Raw genomic sequence first — 26,372 nt, 5'->3', positions numbered from 1 at the left:
CGAGACACGGAGGAGGTCAGGGAGGCCCACGGGGACACGAGCTCGGCTCCGCGCAGAGCCCCAGCGGGCACGGTGCCCGCCACAGGGCTCAGCTCGGGGGGAGAGGGGTCCGGCCCTGCAGGGGGGGAGAAAGCTGCACGAGGGGTCACAGGTAAAGGAGTGTTTATTCTTCAGAGCCTCAGGATAGGACAGAGAAGCAAGAAATGGCAGCGGAAGCTTAAAGAAAGAGCAGAGGTGGAGGGAGACGGGAGCGAGACAAGGGCTGAAGGCAGCTCCCAGGTAGCCGCCTGGCTGCGTGCTGCCCCCCGTCACCCAACAAGTGGCTCCGCTGCAGCAAAAAAGCCCGCTCCCCTACCTTGGCTAATTTTTCTCCGTCTTCCCTTTTCACCACTCTGTCCTGGGCTGAATCCACCTGCCAACAGCAAAGAGCAAGCTGGGATTATCTGGGCGGTCAGCATCAGGCAGCCCCCACACCCCCCTCCACCCTCCTGCCCCCATGCTCCCAAACACCACCAGCCCGGGGCTGCTGGGGCACGGCGCAAAGCCTCGCTGGCTCCCCTCTGCTCGGGGCTTTGGACTCTGCTGAACGCTTTTAAGGGCCCTGACTCCCCGCTCCTGCCTTTCTGCCGCAGCCTGCCTGGTTTCCTGAACACCATGCCCCATGGGCAGGCTCACACCGCGTGTGCATCGCAGAGATGCTGGAGATCCCTGCTCCAGGCATGTCCGAGGTGATTTGTGGCTCTGTGCCACACGCATCCTCACGGACCAGGCGAGGCAGAAGAAAAAGCAGCCTCCTCACAGCAGCAGGGGGAACCAGCAATGCTGCGCTGCTCCTGCAGCAAGGGGAAGCCGGGGCTCAGCGGGGACTTGCAGGACGAGCACAAGAGGCTCCTTTCATCTCCAGCACCTGGACTCAATCCCGTATTTCCTGCAGGGACTCTGCAGCGCAGCAGCACGCAGGGCTCGAGCCAGCTCCCGTGCACCAGGAGGGAGATGGGATCCGCCTGGGTTCCAGCGAGCAGCAGGGCTCCCAAACTGGAGAGCAAGCGGCTCCCCTGGGCCAAGCGGCCACTTTTGGTGGCTCTGCTGGCCGTGGACCTGCAGCTAACCAGGAATCACCGCCCCTGCGTTATGCCCTGACGGCACCTGCAGCACCCGCACAGGGCCGTCGGCAGAGGCAGCTCCAGCTCCGCCGGGGCCAGGCTCACCTTGTTTCCCAGTAGCATGAGGACCACGTCCTGCTGCGCGTATTCATGAATCTCTGTCAGCCAAGCCTGGAGGGAGACGACCAGAGACAGGCTGCCGTGAGCAACGGCTCCAGGAGGAGGAGGAGGAGGATGGGGGCTGCCCCCGGCCTGGGCACTGGGACCCCTCCGCGGGGATCCTGCCACAACCATGCCACAGCGGGGGTTTTACACAGACACAGGGAGGAGATGGCTGGGGGCGAGATGTAAAATGAAAAGCCCAGCTCAGAAACTCAGCTGGGCGCAGCAGGAACCGCAGACAGGGAGCAGCCGGGTCCCCCAGGCCCCCTGCACACCCTGGGGACTGCCCACAGGCACTCGCAGGACCCGAATTCCCTCCTTGGCTGGAAGGCTAGGCCTGCTCAGAAAGCTGCTATTGGGGAAATTCACCATCCTTGTAGCAGAACAAAAAAATCCTGTTGCGTTTTAGAAGCATAAAGCCAAGGGTTTGCTCTGGGCCGTGCCCCCTGCCTGCTTCACCGCATGATCAGGCGGCACATGGGTGAACCTGCCTTCCTCTAATCCAGCCTAATCGAATCAAACCGACCCTAACTCCCCGCAATCCCTAACCCCACAATGTGGGGGGAGAAATCTTCGAGCAATTTTCATGGAGGGATCACGAGCTCAGCACAAAACACCGCTGCTGGCTGTCCCCACACCTGCAGGGAGCACCCCCGGTGCCCTGGGGCAGGGGGACAGGAGGACACTCCAGGGCAGGGACAGCTCTAGCCTGTTTGCCACAGACATGCACGGTGCACTCCACGTCTGGGACACAAACAACGTCCCCTTCGGTCAGGGCTAACTGCTCCTGGCTCGCAGCACGCTTTGCAGCGGCCCAGCAGCTGCACGGGCCCGGCGGGGTGGGGGGCGCTGAGGGCAGGTCCTCCTGTCCCCAGGTCCTCCTGTCCCCAGGTCCTCCTGTCCCCAGGTCCTCCCGTCCCCAGGTCCTCCCGTCCCCAGGTCCTCCTATTCCCCTCGCACAGCCTCGTGGCACCATCTGCTCCCTGCCAAAAAGCAGCTTTGTGGCGTGGGGACGCAGCTGGCAGAGGCACTGTGCGGCCGCACAGCTTCCTTCCCCCTTCCTGCTGGCCTTTGGGGATTAAAATCCCCCTCCCCGTGCTGGCGGCACCGCGCTGAGCCTTGCGTGGGTCTGCAGGGAGGGGACAAGGGACCCCACGATGGCCGGCAGGACGGGCAGGTCTGCAGGGGGACGAGGAGCGGGGCAGCAGGATGCGACCTTCTCCCCTGCCTGGGTTTGCTGCCAAGGCAGCCGGGGCGACTTTGGGCCGGGCCGAGGGAGCGCCTCGTTCCCAGCGGCTGCCTGCGCTCACTTAGCGGGAGCGAGCTCTCCAGCTGGTGCTGTAATTACACGCGGCATAAATCTGCCGGTGAAGTGAGTCTGTCGCCCCTTCCATTTGCCAGGAAAGGGAAATGTTCTCCGCGCGTCCTCCGACGCCCCAGCACTGTCCTCCCTGCCAGACGGGTGCGCAGCACCCACTGCAGCCCCTCGGAAGCGGCCACGCTTTGCGCCCCCGGCACACACCTCTGCCCCGGGGCACGGCCGGTCAGGGGCTCCCTCCAGCTGGGGCACAGCTTTTCCCCAGGCCCCCAGACCCTGCTCATCTCCGGGGCTGGCACAGAGCACCACCACCACCAGTAAATCCCGGTGCCACCTGCAGCCAGCGCGCCGCGGGTTTGCTCCAAGCGCTTGCAGGGCTTCGGAAGCTGCGGAGCCTCAGCGGTGCCCCGGCAGCGCAGGAAACCCGCGGAGCTGCCTGAAACCGCCAGGAGAGGAGCGGGAGGCGCCGCACGTACCTGGATGTTGTCGAAGGACGCTTTGTTGGTGACATCGTAGAGCAGGAGCAGGGCTGCGGAGAGAGCGGCGGCGCGTTAGTGCCGGCACCGTGCCGCACGCCCCCCGAGCCCCCAGCCCCGGGTGTGCTCACCATGGGCGTCCCGGTAGTAGGCGTGCGTGACGCTGCGGAAGCGCTCCTGCCCCGCCGTGTCCCAGATCTGCAAGGCAGAGGACCGGGGTCAGCCGCATCCCGCAGGCACCCACGGGACACAACGAGCGCACGGCCACAGCACAACCCCGCAAAGTTTCCTCAGCGGTTTGCTTCTAGCAGCGGCCCAGGGGCTGCTCTATCTGCGCGTGACTAGCTCGCAGCTGCAGGGGGGGCTCTGAGGACGGTAACAGGAGAGGGGCCAAGTGCAATAAATATTTAAGCAGCACCTCCCCACTCCTCAGCACATCTGACCGCAGGGACGGCGGCATGTGACAAAGGGCTCGCAACGTGTCCTTAATCAGAAAATCCATCCAGCAGATGGATGTGTGGGGACTCGTTAATTTAATTTATCAGTTTTTAATGCCACGATATGTTTCCAGAGTGCCACGCTGCTGTCGGGGGAAGATCGGTGCTAATGGCGTTATTCAGCTGCTAGCCCAGGGGTCAGGAAGCAGCTGGGGCTCGGGGCGAGCAGCTTGGTCTCTGCCTGCTGCCGGGGCTTTTCGGAGGGGCTGGCAGACAGGGACGGAGCAGCCATGGGGGTGCACGTGCGCACACGTGTGTACATGCACGTGCATGCACGCAACGACAGCTTCCAAGCACGGGAATGGGATGGGGACCAGGTTTTGGGGCTGCTCCTGGCCCATTGGCTCCCAGGGGTTTTACCGAGCCCCGAACACCGCGGGAGCTGCTCCGGGGCCGTGGGACTCACCTGCAGCTTCACCTTCACCCCATCCACCGTCAGCACCTTATTCTGCAAGAGAAGAGAAGCAGCGGTGAGGCCGCCCGCCTGGCAGCTGCTGCCCCGCGCCTGCACCGGCTCCACCGCTGTGTTTATGCTGATTTTCTCTCTCCCTTTTTTTAAACTTGCATAAATTGGTCACAGCGCCTGTTGGAGTAATTTGCATGGTGGCACAGTGAGAAGATCATTTCCTGCGTCTGCTGCAAGTTACATATATTTGGATACTTAAATCTTTGTGTCTGCACCGCTGATTTAGTGTGCTGCGCGACGCAGGCTAGACCACCTCTGGCAATAAATTAATGAGCGCCAGCATCCCATCCTAATGGCCTTCAAAAGGCACAGCTAACTACTCCATATTCAGTTAGCAACTTGAAAATAACTCCTCTGCCTGCCACTTCTACTGATTTTTCTCCCAGCCAGCACTGCTTTCCCTCTCCGTTTGCTTTTCCCCGTATCGCTCGTGTTTCGCAGCAGGGCCGGCAGGGAGGAGCAGGAGGGGCCGTGCCCCTCTGTGCCATAGCCCGGTGCTTGCCTGGGGCCGAGGTGCAGGTTCCTGCGAGGTCCAGCGGCAGGGAGGGAGCAAAGCCAGGTTGGGAAGACATCACCCACCCGACAGCGCTGCAAGGCCCGCATGTTTGCGAGGGCAGGGGTGGGCACCGTGGGCACCAGCGAAGCAGTGCCGGCTCCTCAGATCCTCTGCTTCTCAGAGCCAACAGGAAATGTTTTACAACTGCCCGGACGGAGCCGGCAGCGGTGCAGGACGGGGGCACCACGAGGTGTGTGGGGAGAGCCCGGTGGCGGGCAAGGGCCGCACTCTGACCGCACACCAAGCGACCGCAGCCCCGCGAGCTGCAGGCGGCTCTCTAAACGTTCATCAAACCCAACCCTAAAGATCAAACAGCCCCAGAGGACAGAGCGGAGAGATTAATTTGCTTGCTAGACCGACAGAAATTAGCACAGTAATCACTAGGGTGTGATTAAAACAACCCCAAGCAGTGGTGCGTGACGGGGCTGGCTGGGCTGGGCAGCCGGCACCTGCTGCGCTCACGACTGATCCAAAGCCCGCAGCCAGCGCACAGAGCTCCCCGGGGCGCGCGGTGCCGCATCCATCCCCTCCGATGGTCCCGTGGGGTGGCCTCGGCAGCAGGCACGGCCACCCAGTGCCGGGCAGAGCTCGGCAAAGCGCCTCTCCCCCACGGAGAGGCCATCCCAGTGCCTCACATGCCGACCTGCCGCAACTACCCAACACCGCGGGACGCTGGCGCTCGGCATCACCCACCAGGATGGCACCGGCAGGGCTCTGCCTCTGCGTTTTGATGGTTTTAATCAGGCCCGAGGTAACATCTCGGCTCCTGCACAGCCACGCTCCTCCAGCAGCAAGGATGCGGACGAGGAGGAGAGGAGCAGAGTCAACAAGCGCGCTAAATTTACACCGTCTGCTAAAGCAGGCGCAGGGGAGACGATCGCAGTTTATAAATACCTTCAAAGGCAGCGATGGAGCTGAGGGAGCGGAGTGATTCACGGCCCTGGAAGGGGTAAAACGGGCAGGCAGCCCACGGCTGGGAGGGGAAGGGGTGCGGGTGGCACACGCTGCGCAGGGCGCCGAGAAAACTCCTTGGCAGGGGGCTGCGGGCGCCTGGTTCGTGGCAGGGGAACGGAGCGGGTCTGCCAAGGGTGCCGGCACCACGCGCTGTCTGCAGGACTGAGGGTGAATATAAAGGAGCTGGAGCGGCCACGCTCTGCAAACACCGCTCACACCGCGTCGGGGATTTGCAGAATGTTTTGGTCCTGAAATGCGGCGCGATCGGCTGAAAAGCCACGGCAGCTCGAGGGAACGCACAAGGTGCAGGAGACCGTGGTGTTAACGGCACCCCGGGGGGAACGGGCCCCCTCTGCTGGAAAAAAGAGCACAGTGAGCAAAGGGGGGAAATCCCAACGTGGACCCTAACGTCCACCACTGCCGACATCCCCTCGCAGCGACAGACCCCTTGTAAAGCACACGGCGCTGGCTGCTCTGCCCCGCACTGCCATCTCACAGCACTCCGATCCGTGGACTAACACCCGTTCTGCAGGTACAGGCTTACTGCTCTGCAAGAAATCTAATTTTCACGCCCGATTTGCCATCAAAAATCCCTGGCCAGCCCCGATGGCCCCCCACAGGCCGGTACAGCCGAGCCAGAGCTGCCCCACTGCAGTCAGGGAGCAGGATCTGGCCCCCAGCCCACCCCCCGGCCCCACCACTGCGTCTGACAGCAGCCTGCCCACCGCAGAGGGGATGGGAACGGAAAGAAGGCATCACACTGCAACGACCGCAGCCGCGAGCGAACGGCGAGGGACAGCCAGTCCTCACTAAATATTTCATAGCGCAAACCTCGCTGCTCGATGAACGGCAAACCTCTATTGGCAGCCGGAGGTGATTTCCTGCGGGCGACAGCTTGCAGCTGCCCGCAGCAGGAGGGTCTTGGGGACCAGGAGGACAGCCCATGGCCGGCTCCCTGCCCCGCAGCGCGTCTGCCCTGAGCCTGATGCGCAAACTGGAGCCGGTTTGCAGCCGACGGCCGTGCCCGGGGCTCGGCTCACCCCAAACAACGGAGCAAGCAGGGCGCAGCAGCCCCCGGGTGGGAAGGGCTGCTCCTCACCCCCGTCCTCGTGGTGAGCAGTGCCGTGAGTGCAGCTGCGGGCTGGGAAGTGCCAGCAGCGGTGACGGCCGGGTGACCGGGCGCTGCCAGCGGGGACCACGAGGCGTGTGACGAGTGCCACGAGGGCTGCAGCTCCGGCACCGCACCTCGTGCGCCGCCTCCCCTCTGGAGGAGCTTAATTAAAAGCAAAGCTGGCAGCAGCAGGATTCAAACTAATTACGACTGACCTACATTTTGTGTTGGGGGGGATTCTTAAAGCTAATTGCAATCTAGAAGAGCAACGAGGAGCGTGTGCACCCAAGTGCTGCTGGGCCAGGCTGGGGAAAAAGCTCGAGTCCCCAGGGTTTCAGTGGGGTCTGGGGCTGGTGCTGGCACAGCGTGACTGTGCTGCAGCCTCCCCCAGCTCGCCCTGCGAGGAGCAACGGGAGGGCTCGGAGCCACGGCACACCCGCAGCGTGCTCAGGCAGGTGGCCTGAAGGGTCATCATGGGATGTGCCGACAAGGGGACACATTCCTGCGCAGTTCCAAGCCTTCCCAAGTGCCTGTTTTCAGCACCTCCAGCTCGTAGAGCACTTATCCACAAAGTTTTTGCCGCTGAATTTGGAGCAGAAAGGTGGCTTGGGATGCTCCTGCTCATCTGCCGCAGGACCATCGGGTCAATGCGAGCAAAGGAGCACTGCGAGCGAGCAATGGCTGGAAGCAAAACTCGGGTAAAAGAAGAAGAAAAAAAAAGCCGAGCAGAAGCAGGACAGGCTGTGTGGGGAAAGGCAATGAGGCCACAGGGCCGGGCTGCAGGCAGCACCGCGGGGCGGCTCCAGCAGGTGCCGGGCGGAGGGGCTGCCTGAGCCCACCCCAGCAGCAGGGCTGCCACGCTCCCAGCTCCCAGCGCCTGTCTTGGGGAGCTACGCTTCAATGCCATACTCATAACCCTTAAAAGGCACAGCTGGGTTTTTTAACGAACAATAAGCAGCCAAAGACAAAAGACAACATGTTTCAATGTACCGAAACACAAACTACGCTGACGGCCCTGAATGCAAGGAGGAGACGTGCTGGATTGCTTGGGGTTTGTTCTTAATCTTGCACAGTTTAATATAATGGAGGTAATACTCACAACAGGCCACCCGCTGCGCAGAAGCAGGCAGGAAAGCCGTCCACGTAGCTCAGCTCTGTGATTTCAGGAGAGCCGTTCTTACGCGTCCCTTTCACAGGGCTTGGACAGAGTTATTAAAATGTTTTCTAGTGGGAGTAACAGTGGAATGCGTGGAGTGCCTTTGTTGGAGGAACAAGCTGCTTGTAAGTTAAATAAATAGTCCTCGGGATGTCAGATAAATAAAGTTGGAACCTTGCAGACGCAGGGGCAATGAAATTACCAAGTGCAGATTACTTCAGTTAGGGGCCGCGTTAGCCACACGCCAACAGCCCCGCTGGCTGCCCCCGCAGCACAGCCCCACCTCGGTGACCACAGCACAAGCTCTGCCTTTTGGAAGCAGAGAGGAGGGGAGGAAGGCGCCCGCTGGCGGAACAAAACCCCGCTGCTCCCCCAAACCCCGCTGCTCCCGGGACGCTTCGCTCACGGCTGCTGTTTGGGGACCTCCCCAGCACGGGAGGGCAGCGGGGTGGGGAAACACAAACCCGGGGTGAGCAGTCGCACGCACAGCCCCGTCCTGGCTTGTCCTGCTCTTGGCCTCTGCAGCTTTTCCACACATTAGCTCATTAATTAAAGCCTTAAAGATTAAATTGGATACATGGATTAACTCGCTTCACAATTAAACTGACAAATCACAAGCTGCTCGCTGAAACCCTCCGACACCGGGGAATAGAAACCAGCTCTGGCTCCCCGGCACCCCGAGGGCTGCTGCCTCGAATGACAACCCCGCCACAGCGTCCCCCTGTGCGCACACCCGGGTGGCACAGCACGGCTGCCTGTACAGGGCTGGGAAGAGAAAACCCTGGGGCACGGGGAGCCGGCAGCTCCCCAGAGAGCCCCGCGCCCCCTCCCCGTGCCAGGGGCTGCGGCTGTGCCCACCCTGCTGCTGGGGGGTCACCCACAGGGGCGGGCAGGGGCTGGCCCCCACCACACTGCCACACTGTCATCTCCACATCTAAGCTAGAACAGGGAAAAAAAAAAAAAAGAAAGAAAAACAAAAAAAAAAAAACCACCAAATGTCATTAGTGCGCTCTGAAGGCAGCAGCATCCCACCCACCTGCACCCGCGCTAATAACCGGGAGGGCGAGTTCCTGCGGAAGGGGCAAACAATTGCATTAGAGAGCATACATCAAACCCGACCACTGACGGCCGGGGCACTCGCCGAGTTAATTAGCGGCGGTAATGGCTGAGCTGCAGGCTGCAGGGCTGCCAGGGCCGCCACACGGCCAGCTCCGTCACGGCCAGGGCCGGGTGCGCTGCCAGGGCTTCGGTGTGCCAGCCGCGGCCGCGTGTGGGGTCCGGCCGGGCTCATGCCAAGGAGAGACCCACGCCAAGGAGAGGCCCCAGATCCGCTCTGCAGAGCCCCGGGGAGCCCCTGCCCCAGCCGCTGCCCCCGCAGCACCGCCAGCACAGGCACCCCGCAGCGGGGCAGGGACGCTGCTGTGACGGGGCCGTAGCAGACAGACAAACCCACGCCGCCCCCGAGAGCAGCTATGAAAATGGATTAAGGATCGATGTGGAAATCTGCCCAAAGCAGCAGGACACTGCATTCAATTTGCTCATTAAAACCCTGGAGTTTTCCCCCCCCCGACGTACGCGTGCCGCTGCCAGAGAGCCGGTGCTGGGTGCTCAGCACCTCCTCCAGCCCCAGCAGCCTCAAGGAGATTCCACGGAGATGGGAGCGTGGCACAGATCTCCAGAAGGCACCAGGGAATGGGAAGTGCCAGCAGGTGGGACGGGGGCTTTGTCCCCGAGCACGGCTGTGTCCGAGGCTGCTGCAGCGTGCCGGGCCTCCAGCAAAAGCTGCCCAGGCCTCTTGGTTGGGAACCTGCTCTGACAGCAGCTGATTTAAAAAAAATCCTGTTGTGTCTGATGGGGTAACGACCAAGAAGAGAGCAGGAGGCCAATACTGCACGAGGATCTGCACTTCTGAAATCGAGATCCATTAAGAGAGATAAATTGGAACCAGGAACAAATATTTAAGTTTCAGCAACCGCAAACAGACACCAGAGCAGCACGAGCACTGCTGAGCTCTTATCTCCCCTCGCACAAGCTCTCAGAGCACGTGGTGCCGGGCTGCTGTCCCTGTCCCGCTGTCGCAGAGGAGCGCAGGAGTTCGTCCTGTGTGCGCAGCCAACGCATCCAGCACGCCTCGTCCGGATGGGGAGAGCAAACAGCGAGCCCAGCAGCTGCAGCTTAGGGATGAGCATTTGAGGAGCCCGTGCCATGCAGCAGAGGGGGCAAAGCAGCCCCACGCTGCACCCGAGCCTGCACAAACCTGCTGGGACGCAGGAGAGCACGGCAGGATGCAGACAGACGAGCGCAGTGTGGTGCTGGGCAGGTGGTGGCCACCAGGCTGTGCCACTGCCAGTCCCATGCCCGAGCATCCCCGCAGCCCTGGCACATCCCCCGGGGAGGCCGGGACACCCGGGCAGTCACCAGGCCCCCGCAGCAGTGCCCTCCGCATCGTCCCATAAATCTTCTGCTCGGAGAGCAAGCCCGGCCATTTGTCTGCCAGGACAGGCGATTAGTCTCCTCGGCGGCACCGTGCGCATGCACTCTGCTGCTAAAATTGGAAACTTCTGCCTTTTTTCCCCCAGGACTCACACACCCTGCGTGCAGCGGAGCCAGCCTGCTCAGCCCCGCTGCCGAGGTCCTTTCCAAAACGGTACCAGGCCAGCACTCGCTGCCCAGCTGGGCGCAGACCCTGCCATCAGCACACGAACTCGGCACCTCGCCACGGACAGCGCCGGGGCTGTCCCTCGCTGCCTGCCATCTGCCCTGCCCAGCAGCTGCCACCCCTGAGGCTCACCCCGCACACCAGGCCCCGCTCGGGGCAGGACCCGCACCGCGGGCAGGGCTCAGCACCACCCCGCAAACAGCCCCGGGTGCCGTTTGCAGCCCAAGGAGCAGGAGCCCGGCTGCCCGTCTTCTCAAGAGCCACGTTTGCTACATTAAAGCCCAATTAACATCTGCCTGGCTGCCGGCCCTGCAGGAGATAAGAGTCAATCCTCTTTTTAAAGCAGATACACCGAAGAATTACTGCCTTATCTTCTATTCACATCAGTCTGCACATAAAAGGTTTTTCTGGCAAGAAGGAGAGAGCCGTGTCTTAGGGACAGATTAGGGGTAAGAGGATCTGTTTAGGATCATGTATTTTAAAAGAAAACGCTGCTCTGCTCCTCAGCATCTCCCTCGGGAGCCGCGCCTGGCAGAGGCGGCCCCAGGGAAGGAGCAGCCCCAGTTCGGTGCCCCAGTGTCCCCAGAGCTCTCCCTTCTGAGCCTGGGCTGCTCCACTGAACAGGAAAGTCTGCGCCTCTGGGTCACACGGGGTGGTCAAGGGAATGGCTCGCCAAAAGAGAAACGGGAAGAAGAGACTTGTTTGTTGCCCTAAAAAACGTGCAGGAGAGGATCTGCTGCAGAAGTCCCAGAGCCCAGAACTGCCCAGACCCAGCCCAGCCCTGCAGAGACCACCGAGAAGCAGAAGCCCGCAGGATGCCGCAGCGCGTCCCGGCGCTGGTGCCGAGGTGCTGGACGGGTCCTGGGAGCAGGCGGAACCCGCGGCCACGTCCTCCTCCCACCGCAGGGACGCTGCGTGGTGGCCCCCCCGTCCCAGCTGCATTGCTCAGCCCTTCCACTTTATAACTGGGGAGAGATTTTTAAAAATATCCATGCTTACTTCTAAACCAGGCAGTCTTGGAAACAAAGGGGGCAGAGATGGCTCACACAGCTCCGTGCCAATACTGAGAATAAGTAACGTGGTGCTCAACAAACAGATTTGTCTTCATTTTCTTCACCGAGGACATACCATGCGGCAAAGCAGAACAGGAATCTTTACAGCACATTTATTGTGGTATCAGCTCTCCCATGCAGCGTACACAGCGCCTGTCAATGCTACAAGAATGAAAAATGGGTCATCAATTAGTGCTGTACAGGGAATTGTTTACTCTGCTCCTGGGAGAAAATAAAACCTTGCATTGGTTTTTATGCCAGAGAAGCCAATCCTTGTCAGAAATGGTCTGCTTTGTTCAGGGTTTCCGTTACACCAGCCTGGGGTGGGGCAGGAGACAGCAAGAGCCCCGGGATGAGCCCTGCGACCGCCTGGACCTTCGCTGCCTGCCAGCCTCACGGCTCACACTGCTCCCCCCCGGGAGCCTCCCCTGCCTGTCCCATGGGGCTGGGCCACCCAGACAGCCCCGCGTACAGCAGACGAGCCGTTCCCCCAGAGCACGGCACCTCCGCGTCCAGCTCTCTGAAGCTTTCATCACCAGCTCCAACCATAACTGGGAAGCAAGGAGCTGGCCGAGGCCCTGCGAGCACCCGCTGCTGCAGAGCATCCTCCCCGCGCCCCCTGGCTATACCCCAGGCCGAGCACCCAGCACACGCGGCTCCCACGGGCACATCTCCATCCCCAGATCCTGCCCCAGCCCTGCCGTCACACTGCAGCACCCGTCTCACACCCAGCCTTTTGGTCAGCCTGCTCTGCCCCCGGTGCGATCCCTGCTCCAGAGACGTGACTTTCCCCAGCGCAGGGAACGGGCTTTGCCTGAGCGAAGATGCCCCTGAGAAAGGCTCCCAGGCTGCGGCCACCGCGACTCACCTGTGCGGCAGGGTGTGCAATTAGCTGTAGCTGTAATTACAGCCAGAGGCACAGCCAGGCGGCAGCCAGGCTTCTTCCTATCGGTGGGCTGGCACCTAAACGGATGGAAACTTGCCTGAAGTTTCAGAAATCACTGTGCAATCCAATTTAAAAAAATCAGGTCTGAATATCCAGCAGCAAACATCCCGGCAGCATCTGGCAGTAACAGAAGATCTTCTGCAGACAGCACTGCAAACAGCATTATTAAATAGCACTTCTCATCCCTAAAAAAACAGACCTGACAAACCAATCTTTATCGCATCCACGCACAAACGCACACATCCTTCACCTGCAGCTGCAACACCAGGCAGCTCTCGAACGCCATGCTTGTCCTAAGCAGGAACCTGGAACCCTTCAAAGGAAGGATTTAGGGAGAAGAGAGCAACTAACTTACTATAATCCGTTTCTCTGAAGTTCATACAAGTCCACTGAGACACTGGGAATGGCCTGTATCAGGTCTCGGCGCTTCACTGAAGCCCCAGCCCAATTCTGCTGCGTCCCGCAGCTGGGCGCAGGGAGCAGCGGGGGCTGAAGCACGGCGAGTGCCAGCCCCCTCCCCACAGGGCAAACCCCTCCTCAGCAGCTTGCTTCACCACAGGCACCAGCACCACCGCCGTGCTCCCGGGCCGCCCGCCTGCAGAGCCAGCGGAACCAGCCCAAAACAACCCAGCACAGACCAGGAGATAAACCAAGACCGAGATAAATGCTGCCTCTGCCCTGGGCATGCCTCCACCCACCGCCGGGGCCGCAGCTCCAAGCCACTCGCGGATGGCACAGGGAAGAAGTCACAGAAAGATGAATCCCCGTGAGCGCTAACGCGGAGCGCAGCACCGCCGCCAAGGCACCGTTAACGGCAGCTCTGCCTTTGGTCTTTGAGAAGGGTTTCTGCTCTCCAGCGACAGCTCCAGCTCTTGCGTTTGTATTGCCATCAGAGCCCACTCTTCGCAAGGATTCAACATTGCGGAAAGCCCCTTGGAGCGGCAGTGCCGCTGCCCGCCCAGCTCGCTCCCACCTGCTCCCGACTGGGACCTGACCCAGAAGAGCCCCCGAGCATCCCACGGAGGGGGGCCAGGAGGCACCGGGGGGCCAGAGCCTCGCTGCGCGGCCCAGCCCCACACCCACAGCCACGCAGGAAACCGCAGCCCAACAGAGGTGTTGGTGCAGCACCCACCGAGGTGCCGCAGAAGTGCTGGGCTGCGGCCCTGCCCGGCTGTCCCACTGCCCCCCCTTCACAGCTCTGCAGCCCGAGGCCCCTCGCGCACCCTGCGAGTGCAGCCACAGCTCCCGAGCACCCCGGGCGTGCTTCAGACACAGAACCGCGGCTGCCCGAGCACGGGCTCGGAAACGAGCACAAGCTGCAGCCTCTGGCCAGAAGGAAACAGAAAACACAATCGTGCGATGCAAAACAGCGATGTGATCAAAACCAGGCTCCTTCCCCCGCCTGGGCACGAGGTTCAGAGCCAGCAGGCTCTCTGCAGAGCCTCTTCCTCAGACCTATCTTTGGCGTCTCAGAACACCTCGGCAGCAATTAATAGCGATAACGCCGTCTGCCAGGCACGGGCACGCGGAGCCGCCCCGGCCGCGCCGAGCGGGGGCCGAGCTGCGCTGCAGCGTCTGCACGGGGAGAGCAGCCGGAGCGCTTCCCCAGGCACCCACAGCCTGCAGCTCCCAGGTTTGGTGCTGTCCTTCCCTCGGCTCCTGCTCCCCCTTTGCCGGATTTACCTTCAGTGCCAGCACTCAGCACCTCGTGAGCAAAGGAGACCGGCAATCCTCACTAAGAAAAAGTTGTCATCTGCAGGCAAAAAAAATCCCCAACCAACCTTAAAACACGGCTCATTGCTGACAAACTCCTGTTGTAAGTACAGATGTCCCCCAGCAGAAGTCAGGTGAACATTTCCAGAAAACAGCAGCAAACACGGCCCCGCTGCAGGCTCCACGCACGCATCCAACCCCCAGCACCAGCGCCCAGCCAGGGGACTGCGAGGTGCCGAGGAACCGCGGCACACCGGGCACGCCACCGCAGTGTGCTGCCAGAACAGTGCCCCGTCAGTGAATCAGTTTTCCCCAAAAGCAGCAGGTGCTGAAAAAGCCCCAATCCGGCACCGCCAGCCCCAGCACTGGGGCAGTGCCGGGGGACAGCCGGGCTGTGCTCCACAGAACAGGCGTCTGCAAACCCTTCACAGAAGTGAACCAAAACCCACACACAGGCACCTTGGCTTTTTTGCCCTCCCAGGAACCGCCCCTGGGAAGCCCGAGCGCAGCCGACAGCTCAGCTGCAGCTGGGGTCTCTGGGGGGAGTCCCGCACCCGCTGCCCTCCCAGCGCACCAGGTCCCGCGGGGCCACGAGCGAGCTGAGCTGTTAGCAGCAATTTGACCTCACGTGTGTAATTATTCAGGAGGGAAAAACACATATGCTGTGCATTGACGCCTGCTCGGGAACAAAGTTATTTTAAGCATTGTCAAGCACTTCTCACATTAATTCATGCACATTAATACACGCAGCAAGTTAATGCATTTAAGAAAGACCTGCCTGAACTGACACCCCACAGAAAACGAGTCGAGGTCTGCTGCCGTGACCAGACCTCGTGAAGCCCGTGCCCCACCCTGACGCCAAGGGGTGCCCATGGGCACGTGCCGTGGCAATGTCCCGTGGGGACACACCGCTGCCCGCCCTGCTGCCAAGCACTGCGGCAGGGAAGCAATGCCCGGCCCCACTCCGGTCCCACCACAACACGGCCACGTTTCGCAGTAAACTGTGCCTGGCGCCGGGTGCTGAGTGCTGGGGCACCCTGGCACATCTGGGCTAGGAGGTGGCAAGGAGCAGCCCCCACCATGTCCCAGCTCTGTGCAGGAGCAGAGCAGCCACCCGAGCTGCTCCGGGTTGGCTTCAGGCCACGTGCGCCTTGGCACTTGGAGGAGAAAGAGAAGCCCACTCATCTGAAACTTGTGATGCGTGATCTCCCGGGAACGCTTCTCTTCAATCGGCTTTCAGAAACCATTGACTCACACAAGCCCGAACAAGCCCACACCAGAGCCAGAGGCTTGAGATGCCTTCAGAACTGCAAAGCTGCTCCCCCAGCACGTCTCCACCTGCAGACCCACCCTGGCTGCCCAGCTCAGCCACAGCCATGCGGGCAACATGGCACGGCACGGCACGGCACGGCACGGCAGACTCACTCGCATCCCCGCCAGCTCAGCAGAGCTGCCAGCCCTTTCCTGAGGCTGGCACCGCTCGGGGCTGCGTGGGCTGGCCAGCACCACTGCCAAAACCCACGCTCTGCTCTAAAAAGAGATGCTGCGAGTAGCAGCAATCCCTCGGCACTTCCGCCGCGGCGCAGAGCGCGCAGTGAGCGGGGCTGCGTGCGCACCGGGGAGCCCGCGCGAGCTTCTCAGACGTCGGGGCAGGAAGTGAGCGCCCGGCACTCCGGGGCAGGGCAGGACCACGGCTGGGTCCCATGGCCATGACCCAGGAGCACCAGGCAGATGGGTGGATGGACGCCCTGCCGGAGAGCACCCCAGCACTGCCGACGTACCAGCGGCAGCTCCTTCCCACCAACGGCTGCGGCTCTCAGCCGCTGGCACGGTGGCAAGGAAGCAAGCCCTGGCAGCTCAGACCCAACGCTCAGCGCTGCCGTCTGAGCGGCTGAGCAAGGTCTTTGCCAGCAGGGTCTGCGTGCCCCAAAGTGGGCCTGGGTCCCCCTCGCAGCCTCCCCTGCCTGGGTTTGAAGGGAAAAAGAAGCACGACTAGGCGTTGATTTAAGGTTCAGAGCAGAGCCGATGCCAACAGCTCTCCCTGGCAGGAGGGGAACCGGGAGCCGAGCTCGGCTGATCCCAAAGGCTCATCGGTATCAGGGACGGGCAGGAGCAGCAGCGGGACGGGTGGCACTGGGTGCAGCGCGGGCAGAGCCCCCCGGGGGGAGAACCGCCCGGCAGGTATGGACTGGAAAGCAACCAGCGATCGCTAATAACAAGGCTCGTGCCACAAAACGGTGCGCGTTACACAAGCTCCTCGCTTGGAGCAGCCATCAGAGAGCCCGCTGGCGAGAGGGGAGGGCGGCGGAGCGGTTTCCATAGAGACACCCGCGTAAGCAAAGCTGGAAAAGCAAAAGCCTCCATTTCCCAAATGTGTCACTTGGGCATAGGAACATCGTGGCTTGACAGGAAGGAGGAAAACATCCTGAGACGCGCTCAGGCACCCAGGTTTAACCGGGGCTCACGAGGGTCAGGCTCGCCGCAAGAGAACGGCTTCTCGGCATCCAACCCATGCAGGACCGGGTGCAGAAATGCAGCTGAGCTTGGATTCCGCCCATTTAACAGCTTTGACTAAATTTAAAAAAAAAAAAAAAAAAAACGCAAAATGAAACACAATCTTGCCAGATGTTCACAACAGGACCAGTTGCATCCTAACAGATGCTGCCAGCCTTGTGACCACTGGAAAAAGGGAAAAAGAGCTTTGCTGCTGCTGAGCCATGTGTGGGCAGTGTTTCCCACTCCCCTCGCCCAGACCCCTCACTTCTAACACTGACATCCCACCAGGGTGAAGCCTCCCGGGCTCCCCATCACGTTTCTCCTTGTCCTTGGACCACCATGGACCAGGGCAATGTGCACCACCCTCTAAAGCTGGAGGAGCAGGAGCTCCTGACACGTATTAGTTACGACTGGGGAAAAATATTTTTTCCTATGCAGGCATAAATATGAAATATTTGCTGTTGCTTCTGAGAGGCTCTGCAATCCTTCAAGGTAATGATTTGGTGCTTAGCCAGGATTAAAAATACTTTATGCCCCTCTTAGACAAACAAAGCCACATGAATTACACTGCTGCTCTGGAGATCACTTACAGGGCGAGCACCAGAGCTCCATCTCTCTCGGATGGAGCCGACGGCAGCGCTCGGGGCAGCACCACGGCCCCGCAACGCCCGCGCTGCGCCAAGCCAGCCCCGTGCCCCCAGGGCAGGCAGGGACGTCCCCATCGTGCCACCAGAGCTGTCCCGGGCAGGAAACCCCACCGGCCCCCTTCCCATCCTCCTCCTCAGGGCTCTCCACCAGCGACCGCCCCGGGCCCCCTGCCCGTTGCATCCCTTGCTCCCCCAGGGCGACGCCAACACAATATTTAGCTTCCTCGTGGCGAAGGCGCTGCAGGTAAACAAGCGCTTGATCTTTAAATTCCCCATTACCATAGAAACCAGCGGCCCCCCCACCGCCAGCCAAGGACGAGTGGACAATTGCTCAGACACGCAACACGCTGCCAGCTCCTTCCCTCCACAAACATGGCTCCGATGCTCTTGGATTTTTATTATTTATTTTATTATTTTTTTTTTTTAACCAAAGGGAGACGATCGCTCGCGGGCACAGCCTGTTCCGAGCCGCGGAGCATAACAAACACCAGGCGCGGGCTGATCGGAGCCCTTCCAACCATCGCGGGGCCATGTCTAACTTCACGGCTTGTACCCGACTTCCCGGTGAGAGGATGCCGGGAACCCTTGCCGTGGTGCTGGGCAGGACCCAACGCTCAACCACCGACCTGCATTTCCTAAACCCAGTCCCTCCTTGGGGCAGGGGGGTGAGTTCTGGAGTCAAACTGCTCTGGCCACGGCCTCGGCACCCACCGCAGCCCCCCAGGGGTGGCAGCAATGCCCCAGCACCCTGCCCGGTGCCCACTGCAGCCGAAACGAAGCCCCTGCCCCCCCCGAGCGCAGACCCAGCACCGGCTGCTGCGACCCCGAGGGGAGAGACAGGACGCAGGCGAGCTCCGCTGCGCCCCGCTCTCCCCGAGGCACAGTTATTTAGAAACGTGCTGAAGCCTGCTGGGGGCAACTAATTAATCAGCGGTACCGAATGAGTCAGCAGCTCAGGGGAGAGGCAGCGGGGGCTCGCACGTGCAGGTTTCAGGGCTGCAGCCCACGCTGTCCCCACGGCGCTCGGTGCGGGGCGGGGGCTGCGCACAGACCCCGCTGCCTGGGGTAGCGCCGGTGCCCAGGACCCTGCTCCCAGCACCCACCGTCCCCATGGTCGGGACGCAGCGCCCTGAGCGGGGACCTGCAGGGGCTGAGCGAGGCAAGCACCCCGGGGCAGGGATGTCCCCGAGCCCCCACCACGGGGAGGGCGCCACAGGACAGACACCCCAAGGCCCTGCCTCCCACGGGCCTGGCTGCCCTCCTGCTGCTTTCAAAGAAAAACCCGGTTCTGCACAGCTGAGTTCAATATTTTATCACCAATGAAAGATGAAAGCGAAGTTAAGCCAAAATTATTCCATTAAATATTCAAACCGTTTAGACTTGCTCTGGCCCCACTGAAACGCGTTACTGGCCGTACCGCACTCCATCACAGCCCCAAGGCCTGCGAGCGGACCCAGCACAAAGCCCAGCTCCGTGCTGAGCACCAAGTGATGCTCCAGCCCAGCTCAGAGCCCCTCACGCCCCAAACACAGGGGACAATTTCACACTGTGCCCCCCAGAGGGACGCAGACCCCCCCGGCAGGCCGGCAGGGCACTGATCCACGCTCCCCCTCCCCTCCAAAGCAAACCCGCGGCACCACTGTCGGCTGATACGGATGCAAGATTTCACAGCTGGATGAGGCACCAAGTCCAGTCTGGGCTGTAGGAGAGCCCCTCGTGTGCTGAGACCGGGGCAGGCACCCTCCCATCACTGCACAAACTGCGTAGGAGTCATCTTAAACAGGCTCCGGGTCTCCAGGCCACTCCAGATGCTCATTTAAAGAGCGACTCAAGCACTTTTCTGCTTTGAAGACATTAATCTTACTTCTTTTTGCCTTCCCCAAGGCAGGAACTGAGCCTGCTGTCCACTGGGATTACTGACAGCACGCGGGTATCTGCGCTTTACTGGTGTGCTGCAGAATCAGAGCACGCTGAGGAGGTTTATTATTTTTCAAATGCAAGAGCCAAAGAAACATGAATAAAATACTAGCAGATGTGAGAAGAGGGTGCAGCCCGCCACGGGCTCTGCTCTCAGCATCTCTTGGCAACTGAGCCCCTGCATGCAAATGACAGGCTTCGCCGTTCATGTGATCAGGAGCAGACTGCACGGCTGTGTCCCTCTGCAAGGGAAGAGAGCAGCAGCTGAAAGCAAAGCAGGGCTCGGCTGCACGGAAAAAAGGCTTTTTGCTCCCCAGAGAGCCTGGCCTGGGAGCAGGGAGCAGGAACCAGCAGCAGCTGCAAAAGCTGTCGTCCTAGGAATCAGACGCTAAATAAATCGATAAAATAAAGGTGGGCTCCCACGAACAGACCAAGCCCTGCAGGCACAAGTCCTGCAGGCCCCAGCTCACCTGGGTTTGGGCAGCACCTGGTCCCTACGGCCCCGGCACCACATCTGCCCCCCGAAACCCAGCAGACAGGGTGGGAAGCACCACAGGAGAGCTCCTCTGGGCAAATGTAGCTCGGCTTTCCTTACAGCAACAAATGCAAAAGTATAAAATCAGCTACTGGCTCCTATTAAAATTCATGCAGTGACAAGAAATGCAGAACCAGCCCATTTCAGACAAAGAGCTGCTGGAGAAGTGCTCCCGGCACAGGCGTGGGGCTCCCTCCCCAGCACGGCACCGCCACGAGGAGGGCACCAAGTGCCCGGCCCAGGTGACACCGAGGTGCCCTTCCCAGGGCAAGGCCACCACCCTGCAGGGACACGGGGCTGAGGATGTCCCCTCTGTCCTTGCACTCCTGCCCACAGCCCCTTGGAGCAACGGAGCCCACCTCTCATCCCCTACACGTGGCCACCCCGCGTAGCAAAGCTTACACACGGAAGAGACCAAGTGTTCTGCGTGATGCCCAGCACCCTTTCCTCTGACGTTCAGGACTGATTTTGCATTGAAAGACATGCTGGAATTAATTTATTTCCATTCCTTTCTTCTGGCCTAAGCAGATCCCCTCCCACCTTTTCCAGACTGATCCATCTGGAAATTAGCCCTGCTGATGCTCGGTGCCAACCGCTGAGATAAAAGCCAGCCCTCGGCTCGCAGGCGGCTCTGGGTCGCACTGGCCCCTCGACGGGAGGCACGAGGACAAGCACCGCTCCCGGCACCACTGAGCACCGTCCCCAGGACCTGGGCACCCTCCCCTGTGCAGGGTCCCGACCAGCTCGGGGCTGCTCACCCGTCTGCCTGCTCCCTCCCTCCGCATTCGCACGGAGACCGAGGGCCGGGCTGGCCACACCGAGACCGGGGCCAGCTTTGGTTTGCGCACCCTGCCCCCCCAGAGCAAGGCTCCTGCCTCCCCTGCCACGCCGAGCTCACTGCCGTCAGCCAGGCAGCCGGCATCTGCTGCTGTTTGCCGACGGAAGGTGCACGCACACGCTGCGAAAAATAAACAGAGATGCAACACAGCTCTTCTGCAAAAATTCAAATTGTACACCGCTGGTTCCACCTCCAGAGCAGCGCAGGGCTGAATATAATCGAGAGTCCTTACAGCTCAGGGTCACCAGTGACAGCTTGTGTTATTTACAGTGCCCAGCAACTGTTCCAGCGGGCGGATTAACGGCGGCGCAGCCAAGGCTGGAGCAAAGAGCGCTCCCTGCGCGGGCGCACCCGCGCCCCAAGCGTGCGGGGGACGCTGCGGGTCTCCCACAGAGCAGCAACACGCAGAAATACCTCCTGGGCCAGCTGCTGCCCGCTGCTGTAAGCCAGAGTCTTACTTCAGAGAAGTGCTCTCTGCGCACCGCTGCCTGCTCGGGAAAGCCCCAGGTTGCGCTGAAGCACGAGGCCGCGGCACCAGGTCGGCTCCCTGCTCCTACCGCAGCACCAAAAGGTGCTGTGAGCCCACAGGACGCTTGTTTGCTGCCTCTGCTTGGGAGCGCAGAGCAGGAGTGACACCACCACACACCTCAAGGAAAGGAAGAAAAGCAAAGCTCTTCCTTACAGCCTCGCCTGGCTGACGGACACAGAAACCATCTCCCCAGCTAACGCAAAGAAACTCATTAGCACCTCTTCCCAGAGAAAAGGCTCGACTTTAATTTCTCCCTTAATATTCTTCTCCCTTCAGGTCCAATTAGTGCAAAAACCTTCACTCGCCCGGCTCAGCACAGCTCGGGGCCAAGCACGGGCAGCGAGTGCCGGGGCAGAGCCCAGCCCGCGGGCAGGGGGCACGGCGGGGCGGCACGCTGTCCCCATGCTGCTTTCTCTGGCAAAACGCTCCAAGTTAGCTGCTACCAGGCAGAAGTATTTGTTGTGCAGCTTCAATTTCTGCCAAGGTTTCTGCCGCATTCCCAAAATTACAGCAAAACGTAGCTCCTACAGCACTACCAGGAAAATTGGGATTCACACCTCTGACTTACAGAGCGGCTCACTTCCAGGAGCCCTTTCTCCCTGAAATTCCTAAAACACCAAGTGAGAAAAGGGCAGGCTCTGGGCAAGACGAGCCGCAGAGCTGCCAGCCTGGGGGCTTTGGGACCTCTGGGGGTTTTCAGGGCACAGCCAAGTCCTGGGTGGTTTCAGCTGGGGACAGCTGTGGGGGGGGGACCCTGGGGAGCTGCCACGGCTCCTAGGGAGGATGCGAAGGGAGACCAGTGCTCGGCACAGCCCTGGCAGCATGGCCATGGCTCACGGGAGGGAATAATTGAGCATCCCATTGTCTAGCAAGGGCTGGAAACCCCGAAGCTGACGCTGTTGGAGGCAGAGGTGTTTGTTTACCCCAGTGCATTTCCCAACCCACGTGCCGAAGGGAGGAGCTGAAAGCAGGCGGTGGTGGGACGGGAACACCGGGGTGGGGGTCACAGCTGCCCTGGGGAGCCAGGGCCCCTGACGGACCTGCAGACACACCAGAACCCCATGGAGGAAACACCCAGCTTGTGCAGGGGCTCCTTCTCCAGGGGAAAGAGGCTGGGGAGCCCCAAACTCCATTCGGGGTGGGAAGGGGGCAGCGATGCCCGGATGGAAGAAGTGATGACAAAAGGCAGAGATCTTGGCTCTGCCCCAGCTCCACCACGTACGGCAGCGGTCACAGGCTGGCTCTGACCCCAGCAGCTCCCACCACTGCCCAAACCCTCTGCCAGGTCCTGCCACCTCCCGGCACAGCTCCGGCACTGCCTGGCTAAAGGAGAGGGCCGGCTGTCTCCCGACGGGCTAAAGATGCTCCCAGAATAAAACTGATTTTAACAGGATGGAAAGCCAAAGGACTGGGAATCTCCAAAGCTAGAAGCTAATAGATACCATTTTGATGCATTTTTTCCCTAATACCAACATCTTTAATTCCCTAGTGTATTTGGAAAATGAAACACTAATGTTTAGATCAACATCCTTTTTTTGTTTAAGAGACAATTATAAACAAACCACAAAACGTGAGAGGTTCTCTGTGACATAAAACAGTAGGAGGGAAAAAACCTAGGGGGCCATTAGGAATTGTAAAGCCCGATTAATTTTAAATGGATTTCTCCTCACTCACATTTGCTCGGGCCGACATCATCCATTAGCCAGAGCTCAGTGCGCACCTAATGCCTGGACGCCCTCGGCTGCCAGCAGCTGTCCTCGAGCCCGCTGGGTGCCCAGGAGATTGGGGCATGACCAAGCGGGCACCTGGCACCCCACAGGGACCAGCCGGCATCGGAGAGGACCAGGGACTGTCCCAGAACCGACGGCAGGAGCGGGGCAGCCGCATCCCCACGACGTCTCCAGGCAGCTCCCCCAAACCGGCTGCCCCGGCCAAGCAAGGTCGTGCGTGCACAGGAGCACAGCTGCTGCCTGCTGCGGCCTTGGGGAGCTCTCACCACCACCGGCACGGCTCGGTGACTGCCACGAGCCCTGCGGAACCGTGGCTGTGCCCGCAGGGGAGCTCAGCACCTCCCGACACGGGCTGGGACCAGCGGCCACAACCCCACTGCTTGTTGGCGCAAGTGGGCTCCATTGCTTCAGCCAGGAAACCCAGCTCCTAATTCTGGGATTTCAGAGAAAGGGAGATGCGATGTGACAGCTTTGTTATTGGAAAGACAAAAATTAAAACCAAAATGTGCTCTTGCAGCAGAAGCCTCCGGTGTTATCACCCCAGAGCTTCATCTGCATTGTAATGCAAACCGCGAGGGGGGCACAATTACGCAGTGCTTGCAAACAGGATTATCTTAATAGAAACGGAGATGTGTAATCAAAAAACTATTTCCATGTCTCCAAAAAATTGAGTATCTTACAAAGATGATAATAATGAATTTTAGGGCATAAACACGATCTTCCTCGCTGTATAATCTGCCCGTTTCAAGCCCATGTACGTCTAGCAGCTCTATTACAGAAGTAAATTAACCCTAATTTGATTGCTTCTCAGTAGCAGTCATTTCAGCACTCTAATCAATAAGTCACAAGATTTTAAGACTGCCCTTGGTATCAATCACTGCGATCAGTAATAAAGTGTTTTTCCTTTTAAGAACACCTGAAATACGGTGTAATTACCTTTGGATAAAATTATGGACTCCAATTCACCAACTCTACTGAGCCACCGCGGCTCAGCCAGCCGTAACCCGCAGCGTCGCTCTGCACCGAGCACTGGTTTGCAGGAAAAGCACCGCTTTGTTTCTGAAACGCTTTCCGAGCATCGCCTCATCCCTTTACCTTGTCACTGTGCTCCCAAGTTATTGTTCGCGCTGGCAAAATAGCGAGTTACAAGAGACACCAATCTCACAGAAATCCTCCAAGAAAGGGAGATCTGAGATACTGCCGAGAAGAGTCCGGAGGGAAAGATCTGGAGGCATTAGGGGGAAAGCGGGCGCTTCCTGCGGCATGAATTGGAAAGCCCCCGCTCACACCTGGGTACAAAGGCCACAGCAGACGCTGACAGGGTTACACCTCCGCCTGGGGTCACAGGCACGGCAGTACCCGACACTTTGATCTGCACTCGGACAAGATCCGTGCAAGTCCTGAAGTGCTGCCTGCTGAGGAAAGGCAGTCGGGAGGATGCGGCACAACCCTGACACGCAGCATTTCCACCAGCACCCCACCGCACCTGCCCAGCACCACCGCGGTGCGGAAACGGAGCCAAAGGCACGGCACAGTGGCACGGGCAGCCTCTGCTCCCACAGGAGTGAGCAGCCCGGGGACGTCTGTGGCACTGACCGGGACACCACCCATCCCACGCTGCTGCAGAGGAGCAGGCGTGGGCCAGGAAGCAGCACGCAGCATCCCGCAGGGCCCTGGAGCAGCCCCAGTCCCCTGGCTGCCCCATGCGGCCGCAGCCCATTAACCTCCTTTCGGGCTGGCCGGGTTTGCGTGTCCGTTTCCAGGTCCCTCGTTACGCAGAATTCCCCACCAGAGAGCGCAGCCTGTCCCGGCAGGGCAGGGACCTGCAGCACAGCTCCCTCCTCACAGCCGGGTGTCTGGGGGCTGCGAGCTCGTGCTTTCTGGGGAAGCAGATGGTTGGGGAAACGGCCGCAAGGCACGGGGAGTTATCAGGCACCAGGTATCAACCAGGGCACCCAAAGGTAACGGCACTGGAAAAAACTGCCTCAGTTATGGAACAGCGCAGCAGCGCAACTGCTCCAAAACTTTCCTTCGCACAGATCCCCACCTGAATCACCTCCCCTCCCTCTCACTGCGCACATCTTCCCCAGCCCGGCCAGCTCTGGGATGTTCCTGCATGGCAAAGGAGGCTCTGTGCAAACAAGGGCACTGCCCTCAGGATCTGGGCGCCAACTCCAGCTTTCATACAGCCAGAAAAGAGGAAATGAGGTGCCTCCCCTTCTGCCTCCCTGCCCATCCAGCAGCTTCCAGCTGATCTTGCCAGTGCCACACGGCTCTGGTGTGTCACCGTCGGTGATCCCAATGGTCACCTGGCACCATCAAAACTGTTCTTACAGAGCACGGAGATCCTGCAGTGCACCCCGTGCCAGCACCAACAAGGTTTGCTCTGGATATTGTGTTTTGTGTCAGTTTGGTTTTGGTTTATAGCTGTTTTTTAAAACAATGAAACTGATTTGGGGAAATATTTTAGCTGGGCAGATGTTCAGGCCCAAACAGAGAATAACTCACACAAATCGTCCCCACGTCCCCAGGGCACGGCAGCGCTGAGCAGAGGACGCGCTCCCCGTCCTTGTGCAGAGCAGTAATTAAAACGCCGCTGCGCTGCTGCAGTCATCAGATGGCTCCTGAGCCCGACGCAGCCCCGAGGTGCCCTGCCTGCCGCTGACACGGGACTCGGCATGAGGAGTTTTAAGCAGCTGGAGCAACGTTTCGGTATCTCTCTGCAAGGACGGTCGCTAACCTGGCAAATCCCAGCTGCTGCTGACTTACCCTGAAGTCGATCCCAACGGTGGAAATGAAGCTGCCCGCCAGGAAGGCGCCGTCTTTGAAGCGCACCAGCAAGCAGGTTTTGCCGACCCCCGAGTCGCCCACCAGCATAACCTGCGAGGGAGGAAGGGAGGAGCGGGTTAGGCACCATTTCCAGCCCCTCCACAGCAATTTCCCATCTCCATCCCAACAGCCACATCCCAGGGGCAAGCAGCAGATCCTTATCCCTGACGGGGAGCTCCAGGAATAACAAGAACTCACCCAAAAGTCACATCCCTGGACCCAGGGGAGGGCAGGGAGCTGCAGCCAGTGCAGTGCACCTGCAGCAAGCCCCCGTGCCGCAGCATCACTAGTGGTCCCTGTACCGTGCACATCCCTGAGCACCGGCACAACTCAAGAAACCTTCCCCCAACCAGTATGAGCAGACTTCCCACAGGGAATCACCCCGTAAAAACCAAACGCACTGTGTGTGGGAAAGCCAGGCTGTGACCCACAGCTGCAGGGCCCCATTCTGCCCCGCAGCCCTGCAGAACTCCCCCGCACAGGGCTGGGGGGGGGGGCCCCGAGCATGATGCCAGCCCCAGACCCGTGCCTGTCCCCCTGTGAGCTCCTTGCCCAGGACCAGCACAGCTCCACGGCCACCCTCGGTCCTCAGCGATGCCGAGGGAGCAGCTCCCAGTGCCACCTGTGCCCCCCAGTGCCTGCTCTGCCACAGGAAACCAAGGCAAGGCAGAAATTGCTCCCT

At 60.3% G+C, this 26,372-nt stretch overlaps 1 protein-coding gene across 1 annotated transcript in view; it reads right to left on the bottom strand.

Moving 5' to 3' along the window:
* Positions 1–26,372, bottom strand: part of RAB26 (RAB26, member RAS oncogene family) — a 31,227-nt gene that overhangs the window by 2,849 nt on the left and 2,006 nt on the right. The window contains exons 2-7 of the mRNA XM_080556758.1: positions 25,631–25,741; positions 3,963–4,004; positions 3,191–3,257; positions 3,060–3,112; positions 1,209–1,274; positions 356–412 (exon numbers count right to left, since the gene is read on the bottom strand). Of these exons, the coding sequence (XP_080412884.1) occupies positions 356–412; positions 1,209–1,274; positions 3,060–3,112; positions 3,191–3,257; positions 3,963–4,004; positions 25,631–25,741 (396 nt within the window). The remainder of the gene's footprint in view (positions 1–355; positions 413–1,208; positions 1,275–3,059; positions 3,113–3,190; positions 3,258–3,962; positions 4,005–25,630; positions 25,742–26,372) is intronic.

The sequence above is a fragment of the Anser brachyrhynchus genome (assembly GCF_964034855.1).
Source record: "Anser brachyrhynchus genome assembly, chromosome: 15".
Classification (NCBI taxonomy): domain Eukaryota; kingdom Metazoa; phylum Chordata; class Aves; order Anseriformes; family Anatidae; genus Anser; species Anser brachyrhynchus.
Note: the sequence above shows the minus strand (reverse complement) of the source record. Positions and strands in the feature narration are given on the sequence as shown.